Here is a 27,330-nt window from a genome sequence, read left to right as displayed (position 1 = left end):
GGACAGGGAGGAGGGGTGAATATTAAAAGTAATATAATGTTTTACAAAGCAAAAAAAAAACTCACTTTACAGTTAATGTTCTACTGAGACCAAATGTATCTGGAGAAAATTAATTCAACTGATAAAGCGCCACAAAGTCATTGATCACGAAGCTCTTTCTATTTCAGCAATAACATGTATCATTATTATATCCCATAATAATAGGATACTTTGTTTTTACTACTGGTCAAAATGTAGTTGTCAATATCTGTAATGTTAATAATAAATAAAAACAAGCCGTCTCGCCTCCTCTCTCCCCCCGCTCGTGCCCTCCTCGTCACGAGCTCGCGCCTATAAGAAGCGCGCGGTCGCGCAGCAGCTCTCACTTCCTCCGCTCAGGTGCGCCTCATGCAGACCGAGATGCGCGTGATGGCGCGCACGTTCCGAGAGCAGCTGTGCCTCCTGGTGCTGTGTCTGTCCGTCCTCAAGGGAGACTCCAGGCGCATCGAGGTGAGTTGAGCTGCACACACACACACACACACAAACACACACACCACACACACACACGCACACACGCGCGCGCGCCGTGGCCGTGTGTCGCTTCTCGTAAAGGCATGCGCGTGCGTGCGAGGTCAACTTTGGCACTCATCTCTTCCATCTCCTCATGCAGAACAACGAGATCTCCAAAGATGAATTGTTTTCATTTTTCAACTCGGAACTTAGGAGGGAGACACCTGAGGAATTAATGTACCGCAGACCTTTACGTGAGTATTGTGTGTGCGTGTGTGTGTGTGTGTGTGTGTGTGTGTGTGTGTGCGTGTGTGTGAGAGAGAGAGAGCGGCAGGAGACATTTATTTACTTTTAAAGACATTTAAATAAAAAATAAGAATAAGTAATGCAACATTTCAAACAGGAATATATATATTTTTTAATTAAAAGAAATTCTCTCTAGTTCATTTTTTCATTTATATTTAGTTTTATTGGCATATTATATACAATTTAAAGACAATATTTTGAGTAGCACAGAAGCAAAAGAAAAAAGGTACAATACAAATACACGGTATATATATAAATCCATCTCCGACGTGCTGTTTAGAGTGTGTGTGACACGCGCATAACCCCCCCCCCCCCCCCCCCCCCCCCCCCCCAGGTTGCCTGGACATGGTCGCCGTGGAGGGTCAGTTCACCTTCACGGCGGAGCGTCCTCAGCTCAGCTGCGCCGCTTTCTTCATGGCGGAGCCCAACGAGGTGATCAGCGTGGAGTACGAGCACGTGGACGTGGACTGCAGCGGAGGAGACTTCATCACGGTAACACATACACACACGCGCACACGCACACGCACACACACACGCACACACACACACGCACACACTGTGTGTGACACTTCTGGAAGGTTATGTTTAATTCAATGCAAATCGTCCATTTGTGGTGATTTGCATACATCTCCACAATATAAATCACATATAGGGTCCAAGGTTGTTGTTTTATTTTACAGAGGGAATGCATGGATATCTCTTTATCACTCACATAAATCAGAACAGGTGGTCAAAGTTTCTGCCATGTTTTTAGTGATAATAAGTTGTATAAATCAGGATTTGAATGACATGTGAACAAACACGCATTTGTAAAAACCTTCAGAATATAGAAAAGAATAGTGTAGTGGAGATTTATGGATCGGAGTATGAGAAAAAACTAATTTGGAGAAAACGGCCTTTAAAGCGAAATAAAAAGTGAAATAGGGTAACAAGTAATAACTAATATTCACCATGAAACTTCAGTTGATTACTTACAATGAGGCGCGTCTTTTGTTCTATTACAAGTTGTCTGAAATGTATATGTTTGAATATGCAAATGAGGCATCATCTTTGCTGAATTTGGAGTTAATCTACAGACGCAAACAGACAAAGTGGTAAAATGAAAACCTAAATGGGTATTTTTCACGTCTTCTTTCGACTTGTTTGAAAAAAAAAGACGCGCCATGTAAGCAAAATCTAAAAAAACTAAGTTTCTCATCTCCAATGTAACATCTTTGACTCCTAAGATCTATAATTATGTACATTCAGTAATCACATGGTGACGGAATGCGTCCTTGTTTTTGTTTACTATATTACAGCCTGTGATTGTTTTCATGCTTTTCAAAATGGGGTCATTTAACTCGCTTGAGCTTCCCGATTACGCAGAAAGCTCCTTTAACATAATGCATCATCACATGCTTATATAAAAGCACCGCCTCCGTAGTGCTCCAAACTAAGTTCAATGTTTCCAGAGTCAAGTTCAACCAAAGGGAATTCGTTCAATCTTTGATTTAAAATTAAGTAAAAAAAACACACCTGCAGAAAATCCTCCGCGATCGTAACTGTTAACGTGTCCCCCTTCGACAAGGTGTTCGACGGCTGGGTGATGAAGGGAGAGAAGTTCCCCAGCTCCCAGGACCACCCGCTGCCTCTGCACGAGCGCTACGTGGACTACTGCGACGCGGGCTCGCTGAGGGGCAGCGTGCGCTCCTCTCAGAACGTGGCCATGGTCTTCTTCCGCATCCACAACGCCGGCAGCAGCTTCGCCCTGACGGTCAGGAAGCACGTCAACCCTTTCCGTGAGTGAGACACGTTTCAGAAATGGTAGATAATGTTCCCGTGGTCGCCTGGAACCGAGCGTGGGGGGCCTGCAGGAGCACGTGGAAGACGCTGTGCTGGCAGGAAGCTAAATATAAGGGCCAAATTCAACCCTTAAATGTGCAGATTTCTCTATTAAACCAAAATCATTTAGTTTGCTTTCATGACACCAGACATATATGTTTCAGATCGACAGCTCAAGTAATTAGGAATAAAATGAGCACCTTGTGTGCTCCTCTGGGTGAAGTCCTTCACCTTGAGAACCCATCCGGGGAACCCTGGTGACCTAACCTCCTTCTCCCATTTCCTGTCTCCTCTGCAGCCTGCAATGTGATCTCCCAGTCACCAGAGGGCAGTTACACGATGGTGATCCCGCAGCAGCACAGGAACTGCAGCTTCTCCATCATTTACCCGGTGGAGATCGACGTCTCCGAGTTCAGCCTGGGTCACTACAACAAATTCCCCAAGGTGAGAGCGGAAAATACATGAACTGTTTCCTCGGGGCTCTTTCTTCTCAAAGTTCGGCCACTACGACAGCGATACTCCCAGCGTAGGTTTAGGTTAATTTCTATGTTTACTCACGTAAAACAAAAATACTTGGTGAGGTTTATGCGACACAAGTACTCAGGGAGGCTTCCAAAAAGATCGTGGTTTGGGTTAGAATTAGTATTTTTATCCAGATATTTGATATCGTCGATATTACACGATTACCCCTTTTAAAACAGTAACGTTATGTATTACGTTATACTTTAATACCTCTTGATTCGCCCGCTTGCTGATATTATGTCTTTTTTTAAATTGCACATTGCTTTGAAGCTATTGACGCTTATTAATGAATACACAAGCAAACAGAGCAAGTCCTCATACCTGAATGCCAAAAACAGCTGCAGAATCGATATCTTTTATTGTAACAATGGCGATCGCCATCAAAGTGGTGGCTGCATCGACTCTGCGGTTCCCCCCTTATTTTTAGCGTCTTTCAGCTTGTTTCGGCCGGCATCGAACAGCCGACAGACACACAGGTGTAAGACCCGCCAACAGTCGTGTTTTTGAGATATTATGAAGTATTCACACACGTGTCCTCCACCAACTAACTTTCCATCGCATTATTTTTGTGCTGAGCGACACACAAACCATCAACTCGTGTCCCGGTACACGAAACCATTTGGATTTGCATTTCCTGTGATTTCCTGTGACTATTTCCCCAAAACCTGCCGTGATACCGGGGCCGGTTATCAATCCATAAATAATGAGCGTCGATTTTTCCACAGAGGTCCATGCCCGGCTGCGCAGAATCCGGTGATTTTGTGCAGCTGCTGGGAGGAAGCGGCATCGACACGTCGAAGCTGCTGCCGATCACGGACCTCTGCATCTCCTTCACCGGACCCAGTGAGTAACCCTGTTCCACGGGACCGACCCGGTTGAAATGAGGCTCAGTAATAAATCCTCCTCCTCCTCCTCCTCCTCCTCCTCCTCCTCCGCAGCCCACATGAAGATCGGCTGCGATAACACGGTGGTGAGGATGGTGTCCAGCGGGAAGTTCGTTAGCCGGGTGTCTTTCAGCTACAAGCTGCTGGACAGCCAGGAGCTGCAGACCATCAAGCTCAACAACGTGGAGGATTTCTGTTTCAATAACTGATGAAAACTTGAGTATTACATTAAAAAAAAAAGAAAAACCCACCCGGTCGGCCCCACTGATTGGACGAAATGTCCTAAATTGAAATATGCGGGCATTAGAAACAAGATATGTACAGACGCAGTGATATAATATTACATATTTTCCATTTTTCTCATTCTGGTGTGTTGAATAAAAGCTTAATGAGGTGTCATTTTGTGTTTGGTGGAACTGCTTTTGTTTTTGCTTTGTGTAAAGTGTGTGTACTTATCAAGACTTATGACTTATTATATTACATACGAGTTCACGACCAGGATCCGTCTGTTTATTGACACATGATGAGTCCCATCCCGCCACAGACGAGTCACGTATAGAGGGGCAACAGGTCAATAATATTAAATATACAAGTGTTCGTTGCCAATTATGCAGTTAAATTTGTATTAAAAAAAACACTTTTTGTAATAAAATTATACCGCATGACAAAGCACTCGACTGGGTTTCCATGTGTTTTGATTCTCACGGCACCGCTGCAGTACAGGGGACACGTTTATTATGTCAGATAAACACACATTTCCTTTACATTTATATTTAGATAAATATATATTCACTTCTGGCTCATTGTGCTCAAAGGAAAGTCCTGTCTGTTATGTGCACTGCTACATTAAATTACATTAAATTCAATATTTTCAGTGGGAAATGTGGGAAATGTGTGTGTATATATATATATATATATATATATATATATATAAATATGTATATACCAGACATAAATATCCTCACAACTATTGGATTGCCATGAACATTTTGTATGGATGTTCATAGTTCATTTTAACAAATCATATGCTTATTTTACATTAAATATGGAAACTAAATAAACTACAAAGACAATTGAATTAAAAAAAACGTATTATTGTCTTATTTTTGTCACATATGCAATGATGATGTCCTGGGTTGTGTGTGTGTGTGTGTGTGTAAGATGCAAACAGTCAACAGCTGACTTTAACCTATAACATACAAATAAACGTCCATCCACAGTTGAGATATTTCATTGTATTTCAGCAACAACGACCAAGAGATCTTTCAGGTTGTGAAGAACGAGCTTCTTCATCATCATCATCATCATCATCACGTGATGATGATGATGATGTGATGTCACGATGTTCGATGACGCTCTCGCCGTCGCTGCAGAGGCTCTGGCGAGGCCGTCTCTATGTAAATGACCAGCGGGGCGAGCGGTGATTAAAGGCCTGCAGGTGTTTTATCATTGACAGACACCTGTGTGTGTGTGTGTGTGTGTGTGTGTGTGTGTGTGTGTGTGTGTGTGTGTGTGTGGCGATTCTGTGGAGATAAGCACCTCTTGTGGTCTTTCACTAATGTCTACTTGAATATTAGAGGAAATGACTTGTCTTCATGCGGGTACACTCGATATGTGGCTGTGCCCTAAAACACACCTCACGTGACACAACCCTTCTTTATACATAGAAAAGTTATTCTCAAGAGGTCGGTTTGTTTTTTGTTTTTTTTAGGCTTTGAAAGGAAATCATTTGAATTTTTTTTTTTGTATTTACTTGCTCACATTACATTTTTAGTCGTGCCTTTTAGTGAAATGTCATGAATGGATGGCTTAAGTTGTTGTGCAGACGGTCTCCAGATGTATTTACATGACACATAACACCTACATTTACATTTACTAACTAATTTATGAACAAAATTAATCTTCTGATTTCTCAGCGGCGGCACACAGGCATCACATCTGGTATCACAGGAGACATTAGAAGTAATGTTTTTTGTTCCAGTGTAGGAGACAGATCAGTCTGTATCCGTTAGCCAACAGGAGCGTCGTCTTCATCCCCCGGAGGGACGCGACCACAACGTCTCCAGGATGAAGCAAGCAGCCGTGGAAAATGTGTCTCCTCACGTTCATAACAGGATCATCTTCCACCTGCAGCGCCAATCAGCAGCACTGCAGGTGTTCACACACGTAGGGAGAATTCTTCTTGTTCTATTGTTGTTGTTGTTGTTGTTGTTATTGTTATTCTTGTTGTTCTTGTTCTTGTTGTTCTTCTTGTTCTTCTTCTTGTTGTTCTTGATGTTCTTCTTGTTCTTGTTCTTCTTGTTCTTCTTCTTGTTATTGTTGTTGTTTTTCTTGTTGTTGTTCATCTTGTTGTTGTTGTTGTTTTTCTTGTTGTTGTTGTTATTATTCTTGTTGTTCTTTTGTTTTTCTTCTTGTTGTTCTTGTTCCTGTTCTTCCTGTTGTTTTGTTCTTCTTTTTCTTCTTCTTGTTGTTGTTGTTCTTCCTGTTCTTTTTCTTGTTGTTGTTGTTCTTCTTGTTGTTGTTGTTGTTTTTCTTCTTGTTCTTTTTCCTGTTCTTCCTGTTGTTGTTGTTCTTCTTGTTCTTCCTGTTCTTGTTATTCTTGTTCTTTTTCTTGTTGTTGTTGTTCTTTTTCTTTTTCTTGTTGTTGTTGTTCTTGTTGTTGTTTTTCTTCTTCTTCTTGTTGTTGTTCTTCTTGTTCTTTTTCATCTTCTTGCCACCTGACACCGTGAGGAAGACCTGAAGCCTGAAACTCTTCCATGTTATCATAGACAGAAGTATTGAAGTAAACACCATAAAGGAATATCTTATCTTATCTTGAATGTGAATTTTGGAGGTTTTCTGAAACAATGACATGTTATGGAAGCAACATATCCCCAAATCTGTGAAAAACTGTTTCGATCTCATTTAAAGCTAAAAATCTTTCTTTTTTTATGTGGCGCAAATCTGCTCTCGTCATCCGTGTTTATTCCAGATTAAAATCGATCTATAATTACAATCGAGCGCTGCGAGCTCTCCTCCGTATTTTCACCCTTTTTTTTGTCTTCTGTGTGCCTCTGATTGGACTTCCTTCGCATGGTGTTCATGTTTATTTATACGCTACATGGTTAATCTCGTCCGTCTTTATAATTTAATTAATTAGTTATTGTTGTTGTTCGACAACTTCAATGTCTCTCGTTAACGCCCGTATAGCTGTGTAACCCTTGTTCTGCAAAACGCCTAAATCCACAAGGACCATATCACATTCAATTCTCTCTCACACACACACACACACACACACACACACACACACACACACACACACACACAGGTCAGTCCCAATGGGGAGTTGGTGACGCACAGAGTGACGAAACTGTCAAAGGGACAGCATGTGGGAAACGAGGGCTCGAGGCGAATGTGTAAAGACGTCCAGGACAATGAAATGAGGAGAAACTGTTCACACACACACACACACACACACACATATATACCTGCTACATTTGATTAATATAGGAACGATTTCCGTCCTTCTTTTTCCTCCTCCATCACTCCTTTACTTATTGGACACGTCTGTCTAATTGATTTGTTTTTTAGGCCACAATAATCTTGAATCTTTTCCTCACACGCCTTTCTTTCCATCGTCCCTCTCGATATCCCATCCTCCTTTTCTCTGACTTGTCATCTTTTCTTTATTCCAATTAGTTTTCTCCCTTCCCCCCCCCTGACTTTACATTTTACAGAGCAGTTATTGCATTTCATTTTCCGATAGAGCCACGAAGAAGCCGTCTGTCATTGACAGCGTCTCTCACGTCAAGCTGGTAAACATGGTCGCATGCCCTAATCGAGCGTCTCTTAATTGGCAGTGATTCCGGCTCCCCCCCCCCCCCCCCCCCCCCCCCCCCGCACGATTCGAGACGTCACGTGCTCGTAATGCTTTACGATCGGTGGGAAAAGACTCCTCAACGTGACGTGTGGTCACAGGAAATGAGGAGACACTCACAAAAAATAATCAAATCGCACCGATTGATTGCAACCTTTTCAGGAGGCGAACAAAAGACGTAATCGCAGCATGGAGGTTAGGGTGATTATCACGCTCCATTACAGCCAATCACAGACGCCATTGCAAAAAAAGGGCCGCGCTGTATTTTAGTTTCACTGGAAATGTCATCGCAAATCAAACCGTCTGCTCTGGTATTTTTTTTCGGAGGAAGGGTACGTGGAGAGAAAAAAAACCCTCAGAGGAAAAGCCCCCGCCTGAGTCGACACGTGCGTCCTCCCCAAGGTGACGATGTCATCGCTTCTGCTCGAAAAGGCGAAGACGCGGCCGCGTGATTGGCTGCTGGGGCCCGGGGTTGGTCCGTCGCACTGGGTCGTTCAACAAGAGCAAGGTGACGATGTCCGGTGAATGGAGGCTGAATTACAGAACACTCGTAAATACTTTATTTGACTATATACTATATTTATCTTCTATTTATTTAATTCTGCTTTGTGCCTCTCCACCACATTTCTTTTTCCTCTGCAACATTAATTGGACGGCTATCGTTCCTAGATTAAGATTTTACATGAGAAGTACAGTGAGTGTAAAAATGAGCTTCTAGCCGACGCCATGTTGAGAGCCGTAAAGAGGCAATCGATTTGCTCTGAATTTCAAATGTAGCACCTTTAAGTTATAAGGATTTTTAATACGTCTTCCATGCACCACATGCGATTAAAACATACTGTGTTGAAACCACCAATAAATAATCAAGAAAAAGTTCCAGTTTCCAGATTTATTCACTCCAGCTCCATTTATGATACATTTTGCCATAGAAGTTACCAAATTAAAAGACTCATAGTCAACCATGTCGTTCAAAACCATATCGGCGGGTCAGAATTAGACATTAGATTAGATTAGACACAATAATTAGACATTAGATTAGATTATACACAATAATTAGACATTAGATTAGATTAGACACAATAATTAGACATTAGATTAGACAAAAGACATCTAAAAACAAGAAGAAACATGTTCACACAATGCATATCTCAGAGCATTAAATGTTACAGACGTTGTACAGAAGGTCTCTTATCGCCGTGATCTTTTTTTTTTTCCGTGACTCTTTGCTCCAACGTGATGGAAAAATAAAAAATTGACGCTCGTCTGGGGAACACCGACTGACGAGCGAGGCGGACGAGGGACACACACATGTTTCCTAAATGCACCGTCCGGCTGAGACGACGTCTCCAAAGACTTCTGGAGAATACACCAACGGCGTGTTTTTAAAGGTTAAAGCCACTCAATGAATCACCAGTAAAGACCTGATCCCGTATGACCTACTGCATAGACACAACTAGTACAACGAGTATTTACTGCAATGCACCTAACAACAATAAAAAAAGACGACAACACCGTGGGCATGTTTTGTTGTGTTATAAACTTTATATAGACTTGTGGCATTTCTTTTCTTTTTTTTTTTAAACGATTGGTCCACGGCCCGGTTTCCCATCTACTTGGTTTTCTTCTTCTGCTCTTGGAAGAAGTCGTTGCAGGCGACGGTCAGGGCGGCCACCAACACAACAAACTCATTGAAATCCACCTCGTTGTCTTTGTTCGAGTCCAGGTCGTTCATGATCTTCTCCACCAGCATCGGATCCTTCTGAGACTGAAAAAAAACAAAACGGGGGCGGGGGAAATAAAAGAAAATCGATTCATGATTCTCTTGCACATCTTGGACTTGTTGGCCAACGGCGTTGACACCGTCGGAGCTCTTAAGAAGAGGTCACGATGGAGGGTTACACCGACGTACTGAAGGCTCTCCACCCGACACTGATGTCCCGTGTCGGGGGTGGAGAGCCGAGCGATGTCGCTGCTAAATGAGCCGTGAGCTGCAAGATGGTGACACGCGCGGCTTTTATTGCTTTTTTTTTTGGTGCTCATTTTCCTCCAGGATCGGAGAAAAAAAGGCCAGACACGGCTTTCCTTTTACACACTTCCATGCTTACACCTTTCCAGCGTATAAAGTATATATGTTCCAAATAACATATCACATATGAGCAAAAATGAAGAGCTAAATAAACTGAAATATATGAGCAGAAATTAATTTGTTTAAAGAACAACATTGCCATGCATCACTGGCTTACAGTTTCTTTATATATATATTTATATGGTGTACTTAGCTTGAAAAGTAGGAGAATCAGTTCAGTGTTCATGTGAAATTATGTTTAAAAATAAAGTTTCTCAAATAGTTCAAGAGAAACTATTAAAAAAATGAAATAAAAGTGATTAAATAAAGAAAATAAACTCAAAAGCAATATATATATATATATATATATATATATAAATATACACACAGTAATCTATCAAGCCTTGCAAGTGTCAGTGGAGGAAACTGAGGGCGAATGCGTCGCTGGGCTGCCTCTATTCTCAGAGGTGACTGCCGCTTGAGGGGATGTGATGACATCATTGGAGCGTCTATATTTGGAGGCGATATGGGCCACTGATGATGATGATGAGGATATGAGGAGGAGGACGAGGATGCGTGAACACCTGAGGCTTCCCATTCTCAAGAGGGAGGACAAGAAGAAAGATATCTCTCTCTCTCTCTCTCTCTCTCTCTCTCTCTCTCTCTCTCTCTCTCTCTCTCTCTCTATATATATATATATATATATATATATATATATATATATATATATATATATACGTAAAGGCATCAGAGGTTTGACTCTGAGGCCTAACGGTCTCAATCATTCGTCGGCTGCCTGCTCAAGGGCCGGGGCTTATCTGAAATGACCCCCCCCCCCCCCCCCCCCCCCCCCCCCCGCCCCCGTCTCCCCTCAGCCTTTGTTTCACACAGCGCTGTGACGGCAGAGCCACCAGCAGTGATGGCAATCAAGGAGGAAAACACATCTCCTCAGACAAGGTCAGCATGCTCCTCTTTCACAGCATCTGGAAACGTGGTTCCTTCAATCGAGTTCCGGGGGGACTTTAGAGCGTCATCCGAGGATAATAATAAGTGGATTACCACAATATCTATTGGTCATAATATACCCATTGAGGAAAGGAGCGAGACGTCCAGGTCAAGGACCACCATGTTCCCAAATCTGGGGCGTAGCAACATAATGAAGAGCTTTATGGATAAATTATGATTATTATCTAACTGTCAGCTACACTTTAAAAACTCAAAACTTACTTCTAATTAATTTATCACAGTATTTATTTGATTTCTTTCTGTTTATTTATTTAAATTGTTTAAAAAACTACTTCTTTTCTTGCACTATCCTATTTTATATCTATTGTTATGGGGGATTTTATTATTTATATATCGTTTTCGCTTTTTATGTTACGAAAGGGATGAAGAAAGCTTATCATTGCTATTGTTTTGTTATTATTATTATTATTATTATTATTCATATTTTAGGTGGCATTTCTTGTGGAGCAATACATTTCATGAGAACAAAAAAGTCAAAATGCTCCATCCAGTTATAAAACAAATACTCCAACGGTTATGATCAGCTCTCACTCAACTCACGATGCATTGACTTCTACATAAACACACATCACGACGAGAGGGTCCACTGTACCGTGAGGAAGTCGGTGAGCTCGCTGTTGAGGAGCTCCTTCAACTCGCCCTTGTTGAGCTTTAAATTGTCTCCGTCGTTGCCCGAGTAGTTGTAGAAAACCGTTATCAGCGCATCCATTGCGCCTTCGAGCTGGCTCGGCATTCTTGCTGGAAGGATGGGCGAACGCTTCTTCTTTTTTTTGTTGCAGGCTTCCTGACGATGACAACGTTGCGTTACATTTTACACATTCGACGCGACGAAAAAGCGACATTATTTTTGCATCGGAGTGAGAGACGGGAGAGAGAGAGAGAGAGAGAGAGAGAGAGAGAGGTGTTCTTACCTGGTTAGAGTCCCCGTGTGACAAGAGAGACGTCGCGGCAACAGCTTGTTTGTGAGGAGGAAGTGAGGTGGGGAAGCTATAGCGAGCCTCGCTCTATCTGGGGCCCCGTAATTAATTCCACAGGTGAGACGCCCATGGTAACTGTCTTTCTTTCCAGGAGTTAATCAAGGTGTTCAGTGGAAAACAAAACATGTACCGGTGTCACCCTGGAGGGCCTTCACACGCCCCTAAAGGGACTCCAGCAATACTTACAGTGCTGCTAAAAAAAAAAAATCTAATTATTCAAAGATGCAATGTGTAATACCTGGCCTCATGCTCCACACTAATGGAGGGGAGGAAGCATTTGACCTCATATACAGTTTAGTTTATTTTTTTTGGTTTGATTATTGAAAGAAATGTAATCTATAAAGTCTTAAAAGCGTTTAAAATACATGAAAACATTTGCAGCACACACATAGGAAGGTCGTACGTCACACTAACGCATTATTGTGTATAAGCAAGTTGTGTGCTACGAATGTTTTTCCTAAATCCCTAAAGTCGAGTACAGGATCTAGGACTTTGATACCAGAGAGTGTTTGGTTTGGGAAAGAGTGAGATTTTAATTTAACATGATTAAAATCATCACTTATTAAAGTCACAACGAGGCACTTTCACTTAGCGTTGATTCTGGCGCCCCCTGTGGACTGACGTGGTAGTGCCTAAGTGGTAACCTCTCATTTTACTGCAGCGGGCCCCTCTCAGTCCCGGTTCTGGTTCTCCCGTTTGCCTCTCCATCGTTGTCGCTCGACATTTTGCAACATCACGTGTGTCTCTTTGAAAATGAATATATATATTATATATATATATATAACTTCCAGGAGACAGGGCCCCCCAGCCGGGCCACATCGACTTTGATTGAGTGTCTGAGTCGTGATCCCGTTTTCTCTCCCACGCAGCCTCTGGTTTCACTTCACATCAGTATAAATAAATCAAAACGTGTGTTGACTTGCTTTGCTGGCCGGCGGGTCACCGGTCTCACGGTCTCACCTGGTGACTGGAAATCGATTTGTTCTCATCGTCATGGGAGGGGACACACACACACACACACACACACACACACACACACACACACACACGAGTGACAGTGTCCCTCCTCTGTCACCGTGTCATAACTGACAGTGGAGAATAACACTCGGCCCCCAAAGACGCCGCCCGAGGGACGTTACAGCTGTCAGTTGTTCCTGCAGCTTTCTTCTTCCACTCGCAGCCGCCGCCACAGAGCCAAGAAGTTTCCATTTATTAAAGGTGATGAAACAGCCCCCCCCCCCCCTCCCCCACCCCCCTCACGGCTGTGAATAGTAAGTGTTGTGCAGGAAGGTGACCCACGGAGCACTCGACACAAGCTGAAATGGTTATTTTATATATATATCAGCACAGGGTTTGATTTCAGTGCAATGAGTGTTGCCCTCACAGCTTCTGGTGCAACACACATGTATCATTTTACCAGGTGGAAAACACATCGTGACATTATAAGAATTATTTTTATATTATTATAAGTCTTATCAGATGTTAAACGACAGTTCAGTTTGATTTTAGTCAAGGCGTCCTGCCAGAGTAAAAAGGACTGGCAGGACAAGTGTGACGCTCTTCAAGACGAGAGCTTCCTGTTCGCCAAGACTGAACAGTTGGAGCTGGAGAACCAGGTTCAGGTTAAAGATCAAAGCAGGATCCTGGAGGACGTCTGTCTCCGACTCAAGGAGAAGACTCTCGGCATCTTTGGGAGAAGGATGCAGGACAGAGTCTCCGAGTTGGAAAAAATGAAAAGAAAGATGCAGGCGAGGGGAGAGTAAAAAGAGTTGGAGGACACCGATTCTTCAGCTGAGGTTGCACGACAGTAGCGCCTCTTCCTCCCTCACCTCCACCTCCCCATCCCTTCTCCCATGGGCGACTCCCCGGCTCTGGTAGCCAATGTCGATGTGTCCTTGGGCAAGACACTCGACTCCAAATTGCTCCCGTAGTTGTGCCTCCGGTGGATGGATGTGCTACCGTGACGGTATCTATGACGGCTTAAAAACAAGCGCTGTTCATTTACCATTCATCCATGTTGGAGTTTTTTATCCTGGTGCTCAGGATTTTTACCAAGAACAGCTCGAATAGATTGATTTTTATTACAATGCCAACAGAACTGCAGTGCAGTTACCGTCTGTGAAGTGTTTTCCCCTAACTAACAATTTATTCCAATTGCACCACACTTGACACTTATTTTAGTTTTAGAATTTTTGTTCTACATTTACATTTCCTTATATTGAGCCAATGACGACTACACCGATCACCATCAGATGAGCCGCTCACAGAGGAGTATGTTGTTGTTGTTTTCTGACAATAAAGATTGTATTACAGTGATGTTTACAGTGCGGGTGAAATAAAATCCAATACAAATACACATCATACAGATGTAAAGTGTCCTTATATCTGCTCACAACTACATCACGGTGTGTTATAAACCATTCATTAAGGGTTTAAATGCTAAACGTGAGGAAGATAAAGTAAAGTGTGGCTTTTCGTCGCCATAGCGACGGCTCTCGCCCTGTCAGGATCGGTGGAAACAGCCGCCGGAGGATTTCTCACTCTCTGGACTTCACTGACTGAGGTTGACAAACTTGGTTATACCTTCTGAACTGAAGATGTCTTCATGCAGCTCTCATCCAACATTTGGGGATGTTGCTCACATGGATGTCGCAGAGCCCAATGGACCCGTGCGCTCCCTCTGGAGTGAAGGGATGAGTCTCACGCCTTGTCATCGTCTCCTCGGACACCAAGCGGTGCACGTAAGTGATGTGCACCGCTTCCACTCCTCTTTTATGTTCGCCAACACCACCACCCGTCTGTGGCAAGTGGCGACACGGAAACCCCAAAAAGGCGGTTTCGAGCGCGTCCTCGTCCAATCCAAACGGCTGGTCGCACCGCGGCCCTTAAAGCGGCCTCCTCTGATCCCGGGTGACAACGTGCAGACAGCCCCGAACTCCGGTTTCTCCAAAGGGGTCGATGCACTTCGGGACCTCACGAGACAGCGCGTCGGACTCCGAGTTGTTTTCACAGTCTCTCCTTCGACTTGACGTGATGAGCCTGAAGCCGTCGTCATCAGAGTCTCACCTGCTGCCAGTGAATCATCGACCTCTGGAGCCTCACGGGCCTTTTGCGATGTGTCTCTTCCTATATGTTAAAGAATGGGTCACTTAACCGTACAGATACACAGATCATCAGGGCACTCGGTGTTGAGCTGCCTCGTGTCAAACACAGCAGGAGAACATTGCCCATCCATTGTTGCTTTTATTTAACAACACATATCTTTAGGACGTCTTTCCTCGAAATGCGTCCTCAAACTTTGAGGCCAGAAATCTCAACTTCGGTGGCACTTTTCAATCCTATATTTTGTTCTGTCCCATCAAGGTTTTTACAGAGGGGTTTGTAAATATATCATTCATCACCTGATGTATACAACATTTTATTACTAAAAATCATAAAACCTTTGACTCTAATACTTCAACTAAATGAAATATACATTTTTAACCATACATTGTCCAATTTTCAGATTGTCGTGCCGGTAAAATACAACACAAATCTATAGATTAATGCCTTGTTTGCTTTTTCATACATACAATTTGAGAAGACCTGTAATACAAACAAGAATGCCTTAATGTAAGTAATCAGCATGGTTTCATGGTGATTTATATTAGTGTGCATATTTACCTGGGGCTAGATTGGGTTTACGCCAACTGGATAAAAATGATTTCTCTTCCAGTGTCTTTGGTGAAGACTGGATTTTTACTGCCCCCTGCTGGCTGATCAGTGGTATCAGAGTGTGCTGATGGTCTGCTCTGTTCAGGGAGAACTGTTTATTAATGCTCTACATGTTGTGCTTCCCCACACTTTTTACACCACAATACTTCCTGTAATACCTTCCAGTTATACAGTGTGTCACTAATGTCCACGCTCACATCAGTTGCTTCCTCATGACAAACGTAGATGGCAACAGAATAACGTAAAGCATCATATAGCAGCATATCTAGGGGCTGGACCAGGGCAAACCTGATTCAGCCCTAACTATAACCCGCATTTAGTGAGCGCAGCTCTCTAGTGGTGGTCTATGGTACTACAAGTTCCTTAAGATATGATGGTGCATCACCAATCAAGGCTTTGAAGGTGAGGAGAAGAATTTTAAATGTGATCCTAGTTCGGTTTCTCCGCCATGAAATCTTCTTTATTTTTTTCCCCTGTAAACAAACTCAAACTGAGAGCAACGAGCCGAGTTTAATCCGGCATAAGAAAGAAAGTGCTTTTGAATTCATGTCTCATGGCAGCTTTTCTATGATTAATTACTCTTTTGGGCCCATGCTGTGTGTGTGTGTGTGTGTGTGTGTGTGTGTGTGTGTGTGTGTGTGTGTGTGTGTGCGTGTGTGCGTGTGTGTGCGTGTGTTGATGATGTGAGTCATTCTGTTGATGTTGACACGCAGCTCTTTGTTGTTGTCGTCGTTGTTGTCGTTTCCATTTCTCACCAAGTCAAAATCAAAAGGAAGCGGAAGCTCGCTCCCCATGATTTGGGTCAGAGACGAGAGCCGCTGTGGCCCCCGCTCCCGAGTCCTGGCTGCGGTCCTCGTATCCATGAAGAAATAAAAAGGCCTTTACAGAGCTCCTTCTGTGGGGGGGGGCTTGAACATACATAAGAGGCAAAGACAGTCCGCCGGTCCATCGCCGGACAATCTGCCATTTAGACCCTCCTCATCCACTGGAACAGAAAGCCTCATTAGTGATGGGCACAGGCGGGTTACAGGCATCCTGCATGTCGGGTGAGGACAACGTGACTGGTGGCTCGGTCCTGCAGCCCGCCTGGGACCACCTGCACCAGAACCACCACGACCTCCTGAGGAGCCCCCTGTTCCCCGTGGTCCTCTCCGTCGGCACCTACTTCTTCCTGGTCGGCCTTTACACCGCGCTCGACCTGCTGGCGCCCACCTGGCCCTCCATCAACCGCTACCGGCTCCATCCCGACGGAGCCGTCGCCCGGCCCAACATCTGGACCACGCTGGGTGTCACCGTCTACAACCATCTGCTTTACGTCCTTCCCGTCGCGGTGGCCCAGTGGCTGTGGAGGCCGCCCACCCCGCTGCCCTGCGAGGCGCCCACTCTGTGGAGCTTCTTCCTGGGCGTCCTGGGCTGCACGGTGGTCTTCGACTTCCAGTATTACCTGTGGCACCTGCTGCACCACCGGGTGCCGTGGTTGTACCGCACGTTCCACGCCGTGCACCACCAGTACAACCAGCCCTTCGGCCTCGTCACCCAGTGCCTGTCTGGCTGGGAGTTATTCAGCGTGGGGTTTTGGGCCACGGTGGACCCCGTCCTGCTGCGGTGCCACTGCCTCACAGCGTGGGGCTTCATGGTCTTCAACATCTACATCTCCACCGAGGACCACTGCGGCTACGACTTCCCGTGGGCCGTGCACAACCTGGTGCCCTTCGGCCTGTGGGGCGGGGCACCAAAGCACGACGCTCACCACCAGCAGCCCGGCACCAACTTCGCCCCGTTCTTCTCCCACTGGGACTGGCTGGGGGGGCACCCACACCGAGACCAGACGGGGAAAGGACTAAAGAGTTAATCTCTCCTCGACTCCCAACACCAGACCACTCCCTCTCTTTTCCCGTCTTGCATTCTCTCTCTCTAACACTTAGTTGCTGAGTAACTCAGTGTGATACTAATCATACTCTCTGTGAGATGCTCCGAGTTCTCAATAACACCCCCTCCCCCCAAAACAAGACAATACCTTTTGTGATACAACTGAGAACATCATCTTTTTTGTGTCTTTCTTCAGCATGTCTCACTATTACGATAGAGATTACTACGAGAGTCTAAAGATAAATAAAACATCAGAGATAATGTGTAAATAAAATACATTTCTAATGAAATACTGACTACTTCATCTTTGTATAAGTGTGTTTTTGCACTTCAACCAACCGGCCAGCAGAGGTCGCACTTTTCTCCCTTCTTCGAGGAGAACACATCGAGCAAGCCACTTCTCCAAAATCTATTTTTGACAGATTTAATCTCTGGCAGGACACAAGATATAGAATACCTACTGACATCACACAGGAAGTGCAGAGGGTGGTAGTATTGTGGCGTCCGCGGCGGTGATCTGCTGCTGTGACTCTTTTCTCTTTGTTTCCAGTAGCACCAGCAGCCAGAACTGGTTTGGCTGGTTTCTGGTGAACAAGGGAGTTGACGGTTGCAACAGGTCGTGTTTATTTTATAAACACAGACGCCTATAGCAGATCCGTCTGTCTGTCTTACATATACTCTAAATAAACAGACATCTGGTGACGTCATAGAACTCACTCCTGTCTAATTTCTTAAGAATGTGAACTAGTATTTTCAATTCACGAGAACCTCGGAGCACCTTTACACGCTGCAGCACGCACGAGTGTGCACCTGCAGGAGCAGCTGTATTATTTTAGATGGAATATAGTTATCATGTAAATCTCAGTATCCGGTTATTCGGTTTCAGTCGACAATAACATCGTATTGGTAGAGGTTTTCTACGGTTATGGATAGACTTCATCCCCCTACACAGAATCCAACAAAGTTAAGGATGAACTTGACTGATAGCATTATATTATTATTATTTCTTTCAAATTTTCTCTAGATATCATTACAACATGGCCCCCCGTGCATTATTTCGGGGCCATGGCACCCGTGAAGGTAAAATCTGATATGGTGACAGCCCTATTTTAAAGAAAATGACACACTAAATAAACCAGCAGCAGGTTAGCGTGTATGTAGCTTAGCATAAAGACTATAATATAGCATTGAATCGGTGTGCAGTAGAGTTGCATTGAGTGCAGCTTCAGATTACTACGATGAAAACAAAAAACACGTTTGTACCCGAAACAAAACTGTGGGTGTGTTCTTAGCTTCACATTCACCTGCTTTAAATAATCTGCTTTTCAACCCTGCGTAATAATAATTCATGGTACATTCTGCTAGTGTGTCACACCCTGCTGCGTAAATGAGGGGCCCAAAGGTTAAAGAAACAACTCAATTCGACGTTTCTGTGGTCTGAAAGTCATTTTGACAGCTTTGAAATGACTCTTTTCCCCTTCTCGGGTTTATAAAAAAGTGTCACATTATCTAAAGTAATCTTTAAATCTATAAATTCTTCTCGTTGGTGTTTTTTTTACGATCACTTTACAGCTGCAAGTTGCTTTGTTTACACGGCCTGGGAGCGGCTCCATTCCCAAACATGTGAAAAGAAGGTTTTCCTCTCGCAGACAAAAGGCAAGAGGACTCACACGACAGCAATCATTTACCTCTCTGTCTCAGCCAGTCATGAGATAGTACCTGGGGGAATGTGTGTGTGTGTGGTGTGTGGTGTGTGTGGTGTGTGGCTACTGCTTGAAACACTCTTCTTATCTCGAGATAAAAGGACTTTGGTTTCACAATAGCCCTTTTGTCGACAGTATATTGTCTTGTTGAATTAAGGAGATGTGACGTTGGAATAAGATGTTCCGTGTGAGCTTCAGGTCCGGTGGGTTTTCTGTGTTTCATCGAGAGGTGAAACTACGGCGTCATCCTCTCGACAAGCCTGTTCTCGCTGAAACCCGTTGCTCTCTGACTCTCTTTGTTTTCTGGCTTTTTACTTCAGATAAAGTACGCGTGTTAATATCTGATCGAACAATAAAATATTGTTTAAAAAAAAATAAAATGTAAGAAAACTCAACACATTCCACAAATTCTTGACATTTCCACAAGGCGACGAGAATCACTCACGGCAATGAGTCACCAGAAGTGTGGCAAAATAAGGTTACGCAATATATATATATATAAAAAAAAAAAAAAGGAGTTTCACAGAAACTGCAGCCTGTGGTTTTAGTATATTTATTTAATAAACTATGTAACAGTGACAAACTGCTTCTTCTTATTTAACATTTAAAAGATTAGACCATTAAAAACATGTCTGCCGAATAGGCAAGCTTAAAAACAGGAGTGAATATTTCATTAATGTTGATTTGACCAATTACAGATGTTCATTTGCTTTAAAATAGTCTTCAGTGCAGTCAAATCACACATAAACGTCAGTCTTTAACAGGCCTTCTCTCCACATACACATATATATATATATATATATATATATATATATAATATATATTTAAAAAAAATAAGTTAAATATGTATTCATGCGTTTAAAAAAGTTAAATATGTATTCATGCGTCAAGAATAAACAACAGTACATAATAAAGTTTTAAAATGTGCTCGGCTCTCTCTCATCTTCACAGTTAAAGAGTTCATCTGAGGTTACCTGGTTATGACCGACGGGCCTCGTGTCCGTCGTTACGGACCCCTCTACCGGGTCTCAGTGCCACGGGGTCCGTGAGACGCCGCCGCGGCTCCTCTACGCCAGAGTGCAAAATCCCCCCCCCCCCCCCCCCCCCCCCCCCCCCCCCCCCCCCCCCCCCCCCCCCACATCACAGTGTTCGCGGATCTCCTCGTCTCCTCAACAGGAGCTGCTCTGCGTGGTCCCGCCGTCCGACACAAACGACTTGCTCCTCCTGGAGTATTTCATGGAGCTGAAGGAGACCCTCATCCTCTCCACGGTGCGGCTGCTCCGGCACAGCAGCGTGTTCTTCACGTGGTTCCTGAAGTCCTCGGACACGAAGTAGTAGATGAACGGGTCCAGGCAGCTGTTGAGGCTGGACAGGCACAGCGTGGACACGTAGAAGCCGTACGTTGTCCACCACGCCGTCCTTCAGCAGCGAGTAGTGCACCACCAGCATGACGTTGCTGGGGACGAAGCACACGAGGAACGTCACCAGCACGATGCCGATCAACACCACGGCTTTCCGGCGGTTCTTCGCAGCCGCGCTGTCCACCATGCTGTTCCCCAGGGCCCCAGCAGCAGAACGTAGGCCACGGTGATCACCACGCAGGGGATGAGGAACACCACCAGACCCATGAAGATGAAGTAGTAGTACGGGAGCTGCACGGACTGGAACGGGTTGGCGGCGTCCTCTATGACGGAGACGTCGTGGCAGGTGGTGACGTTGGGGTCTCGGAGCTTGGCGGTGTGGTCGTACAGGTACAGCGGCGTGCTGGTGAGCCACACGAACGCCCAGATGGCCACGCAGACGCCGACGGCCACCTTGTTGTTCTTCCGCTGCTGCGACAGCGGGTGAGCCACCACCCAGTAGCGCTGCACGCTGAGGCAGGCGATGAAGAGGATGGAGCAGTACATGTTGCCGTAGAAGAAGCCCACCAGCACTTTGCACAGCGGCTCGCCGTACGTCCAGTCGTTGCCGTTGAGGTGGTAGGAGATCTTCAAGGGGACCCAGATGACGAAGAGCAGGTCGGCCAGCGCCAGGTTGGCCATGTAGATGGACGACGGGTGCTTCTTCTTGGTCCGGAAGAGGAACACCCAGATGGCCATGCCGTTGGCGGGGAGCCCCACCGCGAACACGACGATGTAGACGACGGGGAGGAAGACGGTGGTGAGGCTGCTCTTCAGTGAGTCGGATGTCGCCTTGTCCACAATGACCTCGTGGGTGTTTGTAGGGTCTATATGCCCGATGAAGCCCCGCCCTCTACCTACAACAAGATGACAGAATTTAACACACATTGGGACTGAAATGACTATTAACCAGACAAAAATATCCAGTTTCTCAAAAGTGAGGTTTTTGTTGTTGTTGCTTTTCGTCATTATAACATCTACTACTATCTTGAGTGTCTTTGCGTTTAGACCGGAAGTAAACATTTGAAAATCTGGCATTTTTCATTTATTTTCCTTTTGAGCTAAAAAAAAAAAAAAAAGTACCGTAACCAATAAAAAATATTACTGAAAATCAAGTAGGGCAATGTAGACTAAAAATAATTAGATATATAATCTTTGTTGTTGTAATTTTACTTTAGCTGTTTTAATTAAATTGTTTACTTTAATTCATATTGTCCTTTTTTGCACTAGTGTCAGATCTCTTGCACATGCATATATATATATATATATATATATATATATATATATATATATATATATATATATATCTCAAGAGGTTATCTGACACTAGGAATAAATAATAAAAGTAAATAAAGTAAACAATTTAATTAAAACAGCTAAAGTAAAATCAAAGATTAACTAGAATAACACAAATTATATATATTAATAATACAGCTAAAGGGGAAAAAGATTAGTAACTCCTGAGATAGATTTGATAGATAGATAGATAGATAGATAGATAGATAGATAGATAGATAGATAGATAATTTCCCGACACTCCTGTCTGCCTGTGAACGGACCACCGCCCAATGTCAAAAACATAAATTCCGTCTCTCATTAAAGCAACAATGTGTTAAAACATTTGGTTTAATATACTTAAACATTTAGAGTATGACATTATTAAAATACTCTCTCCTCTCGCTCTCCCACAGCAAGCAGAGGCACTTCCGGTCTTACCTTTGGCGTTTGAGGCAGAAAAGCAGCAGAAAATGAAAAGCAGCGCCGATAACCGAGTTAAATCCATGTCTTTGTTCCTCACGCGCTCCCTGCTTTACTACTGTAATAGTTTCCCTCCAGCGACTTCTTAAACGTGTCCGACAACCGTGAAGGGCACACCCCGAGACCACGTACCTGTGCGCGCGCCCTGCCTGCGCGTCACCTCGGACCCGCCCACCTGGTTTACCGTGTCACCTGGAAGGTTTCTGTGGAACTCACGAAGAAGAAAGATGAGCTCAAAATAATAATAACTACATATACAACATTTTAATATGAATAATACTTATTTTAAAATGTATTTTCTTTTTAAATACCTCACATATACGTTATGTAATTGTGTCTGTTGAATCTTACAATCTTAAAGTGTTGCTTTATTTAATATAAACACTGCATTACACATACAATCAGTGAGGTAACCTCTCATCAATGGAAGTGTTGACGTTTTTTATATAATACTCATTTATTAATAATAAGATTATACTGCCGTTCACCGGTTATCCTATTTATCTTTATTATGACGATTTTATTATCAAAGTAACATGCTTCATTTCATTTACTTATCCATCATTATATTTTTCTGTACTTACTAATTAGACATATATATATATATTCTAACATCTTATTTCTCATTTATTACGACTGCTAGAACGGCTTTAAAAATAAAGGTTTTCATGAGAACTCTCTTCCGCCCTCATTCAGTATAAAGCGGATCAGATAAATCTTAGAAAGACAACACGTCAGCAGTAAATATGTATTAGAGGGACGTGTTTATGTACAGTTGCTTATACTTGAGGCAGGAAAACAAGCTGCAAGAGTCCAAACAAGGAGAGAGTTCAGTAGGGAAAGCCATTTTCCCCGGTCATTAAAATCACTTCAGGGAAACTTGTTTTTTTTACAACTCTCTTGAATCGTTTTGTTGAGCTTCAAATTAGTCATACAAAAAAAAAAAAAAAAAAAAACTACAACAGTAGATATATGAAAAATACAGCTTTCTTTGTCAATTTCAATAAATCCCAAATAGATACAGCGATTGTGATTCAATTCACCAAATAAATGCCATAAACCCAAGAGGTGCTTCGCAAGTCAGCATCATCTAGAACTAATGGCTTAGAATAAAACACAAAAAACTAGCATATGAGAAATTAAATATAAGTTGAGGATTGTTTTGAAAAGACACAGCTTGACCTTTCCAACCTGAGAGAAAAGGTCAATAACCCCAAAATGTAATTAAAGACTTTTAAGACCCTTTAATGCAAGTTAATGGCCGCAATTTAATGGCCGTTTCAGAATACCGGAGCCAAAGTATGATAAAAACCAGCAGGTAATTATATATGGCCTAGAATTATTAATCATTGCATATTTTTCAGAACTTCCCTGCAGTTTAAAAATGCAAACAAAACGCTTTCTGAGACTTTTAAAGATCTGCAGGTTGTACATTTACATTTACAAACTCTCAAATGATTAAGTTAAGAAAATAAAAATAAAAAAAAAACACACACTCACATACAAGAGGTCAACACGTGTCACGCTTGTGTCACGTGTCACACGACATGCTAATAAAAACCTTCTGGCACGTCAACAAAAGAATAGTTCCCAATAAAAATGGACAGCTTGGACTTAAAGTTCAAATGGATAAAAAAAAATAAAGAATACCTAAATAAATCTACTAAAACTGCAGACGACTGCAACGAGCATCAGTTGCATTATCAAAAGAAATTAAAAAAAATAAAAATGCATTTACAACAGTAACGTATACAACTTAAAGCTTCGAGGAGTTTTAAAAAAAAAAAATTTCTTTAAAAGATGAGGCGTTAGCACTCGGTGCTCTGCGTGTTCCCCGAGTCGGACGCGTACGTGTTGGTCTTCTTGGAGTACTTGAGGGCGCTGAAGGAGACCCTCATCCTCTCCACCGTCCTCTCGCTCCTGCAGAGGAACGTGTTCTTCACGTGGTCCCTGAACTCCTCCGAGATGAAGTAGTAGACGAACGGGTCCAGGCAGCTGTTGAGGCTCGCCAGGCACAGCGTGGACACGTAGAAGCCGTACAGGTTGTCGTCCGCCTCGCCAAGGAGGAGCGTGTAGTGCACCAGCAGCATGACGTTGCTCGGGGTGAAGCACACCAGAAACATCACCAGCACCGTGACGATCAAGACCACGGCCTTTTGTCGCTTCTTGGCGATGGCGGGGTCCGCCATGCTGTTGCGGAGAGCCTTGAGCATGAGCACGTAGGATATGACGCACACCACGGTGGGCGCGACGAACCCCACGGTTCCCATGGTGAGGAAGTAGCCCGCCGCCATCTTCTTCTGGCTGAACCTGGTGACGTCGTGGCAGGTGCGGATGTTGAGGTTGGTCACGCGGACCTCCTGGTCGTACAGGAAGAGGGGGACGGTGACGAGCCAGACCGCCGCCCACACGGCGACGGAGACGGACGCGGCCACGGTGTTGGCCCTCGGGGAGCGCGAGAGCGGGTGGACCACGGCCCAGTAGCGCTGCACGCTGATGCAGGCGATGAAGGCGATGGAGCAGTACATGTTGCCGTAGAAGAACGCCACCAGCACTTTGCACAGCCCCTCGCCGTAGATCCAGTCGTTGCCGTTGAAGTGGTAGGAGATCTTCAAGGGGACCCAGATGACGAAGAGCAGGTCGGCCATCGCCAGGTTGGCCATGTAGATGGCCGACGGGTGCTTCTTCTTGGTCCGGAAGAGGAACACCCAGATGGCGAGGGCGTTGGTGGGGAGGCCCACCGCGAATACGACGATGTAGACGATGGGGAGGAAGACGGTGGTGAGGCGGCTGCTCAGGACCTGCTTGGCCACGGAGCCGACCCAAACCCCGTCGGAGGTCTCCGTGCCGGTGAAGCCTCGATCTTCTGAGAATGGGATGCGAAAACATGGGAAATGAGAAGTGCGACAAGTACAATATTTACCTCTGATATAGTAGAGTACAATATTTACCTCTGATATAGTAGAGTACAATATTTACCTCTGATACATAAAGAGTACAATATGTACCGGTGTTGTAAAAAGTACAATATTTACCTCTGATATAGTAGAGTACAATATTTACCTCTGATATATAAAGAGTACAATATTTACCGGTGTTGTAGAAAGTACAATATTTACCTCTGATACATAAAGAGTACAATATTTACCTCTGATATAGTAGAGTACAATATTTACCTCTGATACATAAAGAGTACAATATGTACCTGTGTTGTAAAAAGTACAATATTTACCTCTGATATAGTAGAGTACAATATTTACCTCTGATACGTAAAAAGTACAATATTTACCTCTGATATAGTAGAGTACAATATTTACCTCTGATACATAAAGAGTACAATATGTACCTCTGATATTTAGTGGAGGAGAAGTATGACTTTGCATAAAATGGAAATACTCATGGTACAAGTACCTCAAACGTGTACTTAAATGAGTGACACTCCTCCGGTGTGGCGTAATGATGCATTCTAGCGTCACAGCGACCCACATCCCAGAATACCGCTTCGGACTACTCACACTTTGCGCCCTCGACGTATTCGAACCCACACCTCACAGGTGTAAACAGCTCGCTTACCTTTCTCTGACGCGCAGGTGTGCAGGAAACACAGAAGGAGGAACAGGTGAAGCGCTCGCGCCCTCGCGGCCATGATCGTTCTCGGGTTGAAGAGCAGCAGTGTGCGCGCGGGCGTGGCCGCGCTGTCCTTTTTAACCCGCCGCGCCCCGTCGTCTTCAACGTCTCGGAGGTTTGACACCTTGGGTCACGTGGACACGTGGACACGTGACCTCGGCGCGCGGCCAACCGAGGTGCGCCTGTTCCGGCGCCGCTTCCGCCAGGTGAGTTCCACCGGTGACATCTGTAACAGGGGTGTCAGATGACACCGGTGTCACGCAGGTAAACAAACTTCAGGCGTTGAATTTAAAATGTTTTTAAAGATGTATTCCAATCTTGTATTGTACACAGTGGAGTGTATTTTAAATACAATGAGCTGCGTGTACTTTACTTGAGTATTTCCACGTCATACTTTCTAATATAGTATGTTTTTATTTGGCACCTGTAGTTACTTTGCAGATGTAAGTTACTAATAAAAAGAAAACAAATAAATGATGTATTGTTACAGGTTAAGGAGCATTTATAAAGTGATTAAATGAGCTCCACCTTTATCAGTAGCATAACACATATCATTTTTATCCAGTAGGAAAATATTATACATTCTTCTGAAATGTTCTACCATTTAGTTTCTATTAGGCACTACTATTACTTCTTATACACTATATATAATTTGTTTTATTCTATTTAATCTTTGTTTTAATTAAAAATATATATTTTATTTACTTTTATTGCTACGTTGTTTAGTGTCAGATTACCACTCTTGCATCGTTATTCTAGTATAAATTCATTTTATATTTTTTAATACAGGTCTTATTTCATCGTATTCCTACTCTCAGTAAATAAAGTACATTTTTATGTGAACACTTGTACTTGCTACATAGTATTTTACAGTATTGTTTTTGACTTACCTAAAACATCTGAATACTTCAACGTGTGAGTCTAGATTTCATGAAACACGAGCATCAAACTGATGAAAAGGTCATCTCCTAAAGATATAATTAAGGTCATAGTTTGACCCACTTCTGTTTTCCACCACTTGTGACCTGGAGAAAGCAGAACAGAAGCTGATGCATGTGAACATGTGCACACAGGTGTGTAGGTGATGTTCTGCTATGGAGGTGCAGCAGTTTAGTTACTGGATTATATTACATGTAGCTTTTATCCAAAGGGACTTAAATCATTTTATAAATGCTCCTCGACCTGTAATACATAATTTATTTGTTTTCTTTTTGACTGTTTTTCCTTCAATGTTTCTGTTTTCAACTCACCCTTTGTTGCATATTATTCCATAATTTTAAAAAAAAGGATTAAAATGTGTAAAAATGATGATT

General features: G+C 43.5%; 5 protein-coding genes across 5 annotated transcripts; 2 read left to right on the top strand and 3 right to left on the bottom strand.

Moving 5' to 3' along the window:
- The first annotated feature begins 384 nt into the window (after positions 1–384).
- Positions 385–4,231, top strand: crhbp (corticotropin releasing hormone binding protein). Its single transcript, XM_034547097.1, has 7 exons — positions 385–489; positions 650–743; positions 1,130–1,287; positions 2,363–2,573; positions 2,915–3,060; positions 3,864–3,981; positions 4,077–4,231. The coding sequence occupies exons 1-7, from the start codon at positions 388–390 to the stop codon at positions 4,229–4,231; spliced, it is 984 nt and encodes a 327-aa protein (XP_034402988.1). The 5' UTR covers positions 385–387.
- A 5,256-nt stretch (positions 4,232–9,487) lies between these two features.
- Positions 9,488–11,702, bottom strand: s100z (S100 calcium binding protein Z). Its single transcript, XM_034546963.1, has 2 exons — positions 11,562–11,702; positions 9,488–9,643 (listed from the first exon to the last, which is right to left on the bottom strand). The coding sequence occupies exons 1-2, from the start codon at positions 11,700–11,702 to the stop codon at positions 9,488–9,490; spliced, it is 297 nt and encodes a 98-aa protein (XP_034402854.1).
- Positions 11,703–16,616: 4,914 nt separating this feature from the next.
- Positions 16,617–17,656, top strand: ch25hl2 (cholesterol 25-hydroxylase like 2). Its single transcript, XM_034547382.1, has one exon. It carries the CDS (start codon positions 16,670–16,672, stop codon positions 17,510–17,512), a length of 843 nt encoding a protein of 280 aa, XP_034403273.1. The 5' UTR covers positions 16,617–16,669; the 3' UTR covers positions 17,513–17,656.
- A 2,712-nt stretch (positions 17,657–20,368) lies between these two features.
- On the bottom strand, positions 20,369–22,573 carry f2rl1.2 (coagulation factor II (thrombin) receptor-like 1, tandem duplicate 2). The gene is given in 4 exon segments (XM_034546980.1): positions 20,369–20,633; positions 20,635–20,797; positions 20,800–21,489; positions 22,349–22,573. Coding segments are annotated over 4 exon segments (1,152 nt in total). The 5' UTR covers positions 22,416–22,573; the 3' UTR covers positions 20,369–20,401.
- Positions 22,574–22,798: 225 nt separating this feature from the next.
- On the bottom strand, positions 22,799–26,159 carry LOC117740051 (proteinase-activated receptor 2-like). Its single transcript, XM_034546182.1, has 2 exons — positions 25,964–26,159; positions 22,799–25,256 (listed from the first exon to the last, which is right to left on the bottom strand). The coding sequence occupies exons 1-2, from the start codon at positions 26,034–26,036 to the stop codon at positions 24,199–24,201; spliced, it is 1,131 nt and encodes a 376-aa protein (XP_034402073.1). The 5' UTR covers positions 26,037–26,159; the 3' UTR covers positions 22,799–24,198.
- Between the last annotated feature and the right edge of the window lie 1,171 nt (positions 26,160–27,330).

Source organism: Cyclopterus lumpus, chromosome 12 (genome assembly GCF_009769545.1).
Source record: "Cyclopterus lumpus isolate fCycLum1 chromosome 12, fCycLum1.pri, whole genome shotgun sequence".
Classification (NCBI taxonomy): Eukaryota; Metazoa; Chordata; class Actinopteri; order Perciformes; family Cyclopteridae; genus Cyclopterus; species Cyclopterus lumpus.
Note: the sequence above shows the minus strand (reverse complement) of the source record. Positions and strands in the feature narration are given on the sequence as shown.

Coding starts and splice junctions, on each gene's coding strand:
- crhbp (XM_034547097.1), top strand. CDS start 388: ATGCAGACCGAGATGCGCGTGATGGCGCGCACGTTCCGAGAGCAGCTG. Junction 490..649: donor GAGACTCCAGGCGCATCGAG/GTGAGTTGAGCT, acceptor CTCCTCATGCAG/AACAACGAGATCTCCAAAGA. Junction 3,061..3,863: donor ACTACAACAAATTCCCCAAG/GTGAGAGCGGAA, acceptor ATTTTTCCACAG/AGGTCCATGCCCGGCTGCGC.
- s100z (XM_034546963.1), bottom strand. CDS start 11,702: ATGCCGAGCCAGCTCGAAGGCGCAATGGATGCGCTGATAACGGTTTTC. Junction 9,644..11,561: donor AGCTCACCGACTTCCTCACG/GTACAGTGGACC, acceptor GTTTTTTTTCAG/TCTCAGAAGGATCCGATGCT.
- ch25hl2 (XM_034547382.1), top strand. CDS start 16,670: ATGGGCACAGGCGGGTTACAGGCATCCTGCATGTCGGGTGAGGACAAC.
- LOC117740051 (XM_034546182.1), bottom strand. CDS start 26,036: ATGGCCGCGAGGGCGCGAGCGCTTCACCTGTTCCTCCTTCTGTGTTTC. Junction 25,257..25,963: donor CACCTGCGCGTCAGAGAAAG/GTAAGCGAGCTG, acceptor TCCCATTCTCAG/AAGATCGAGGCTTCACCGGC.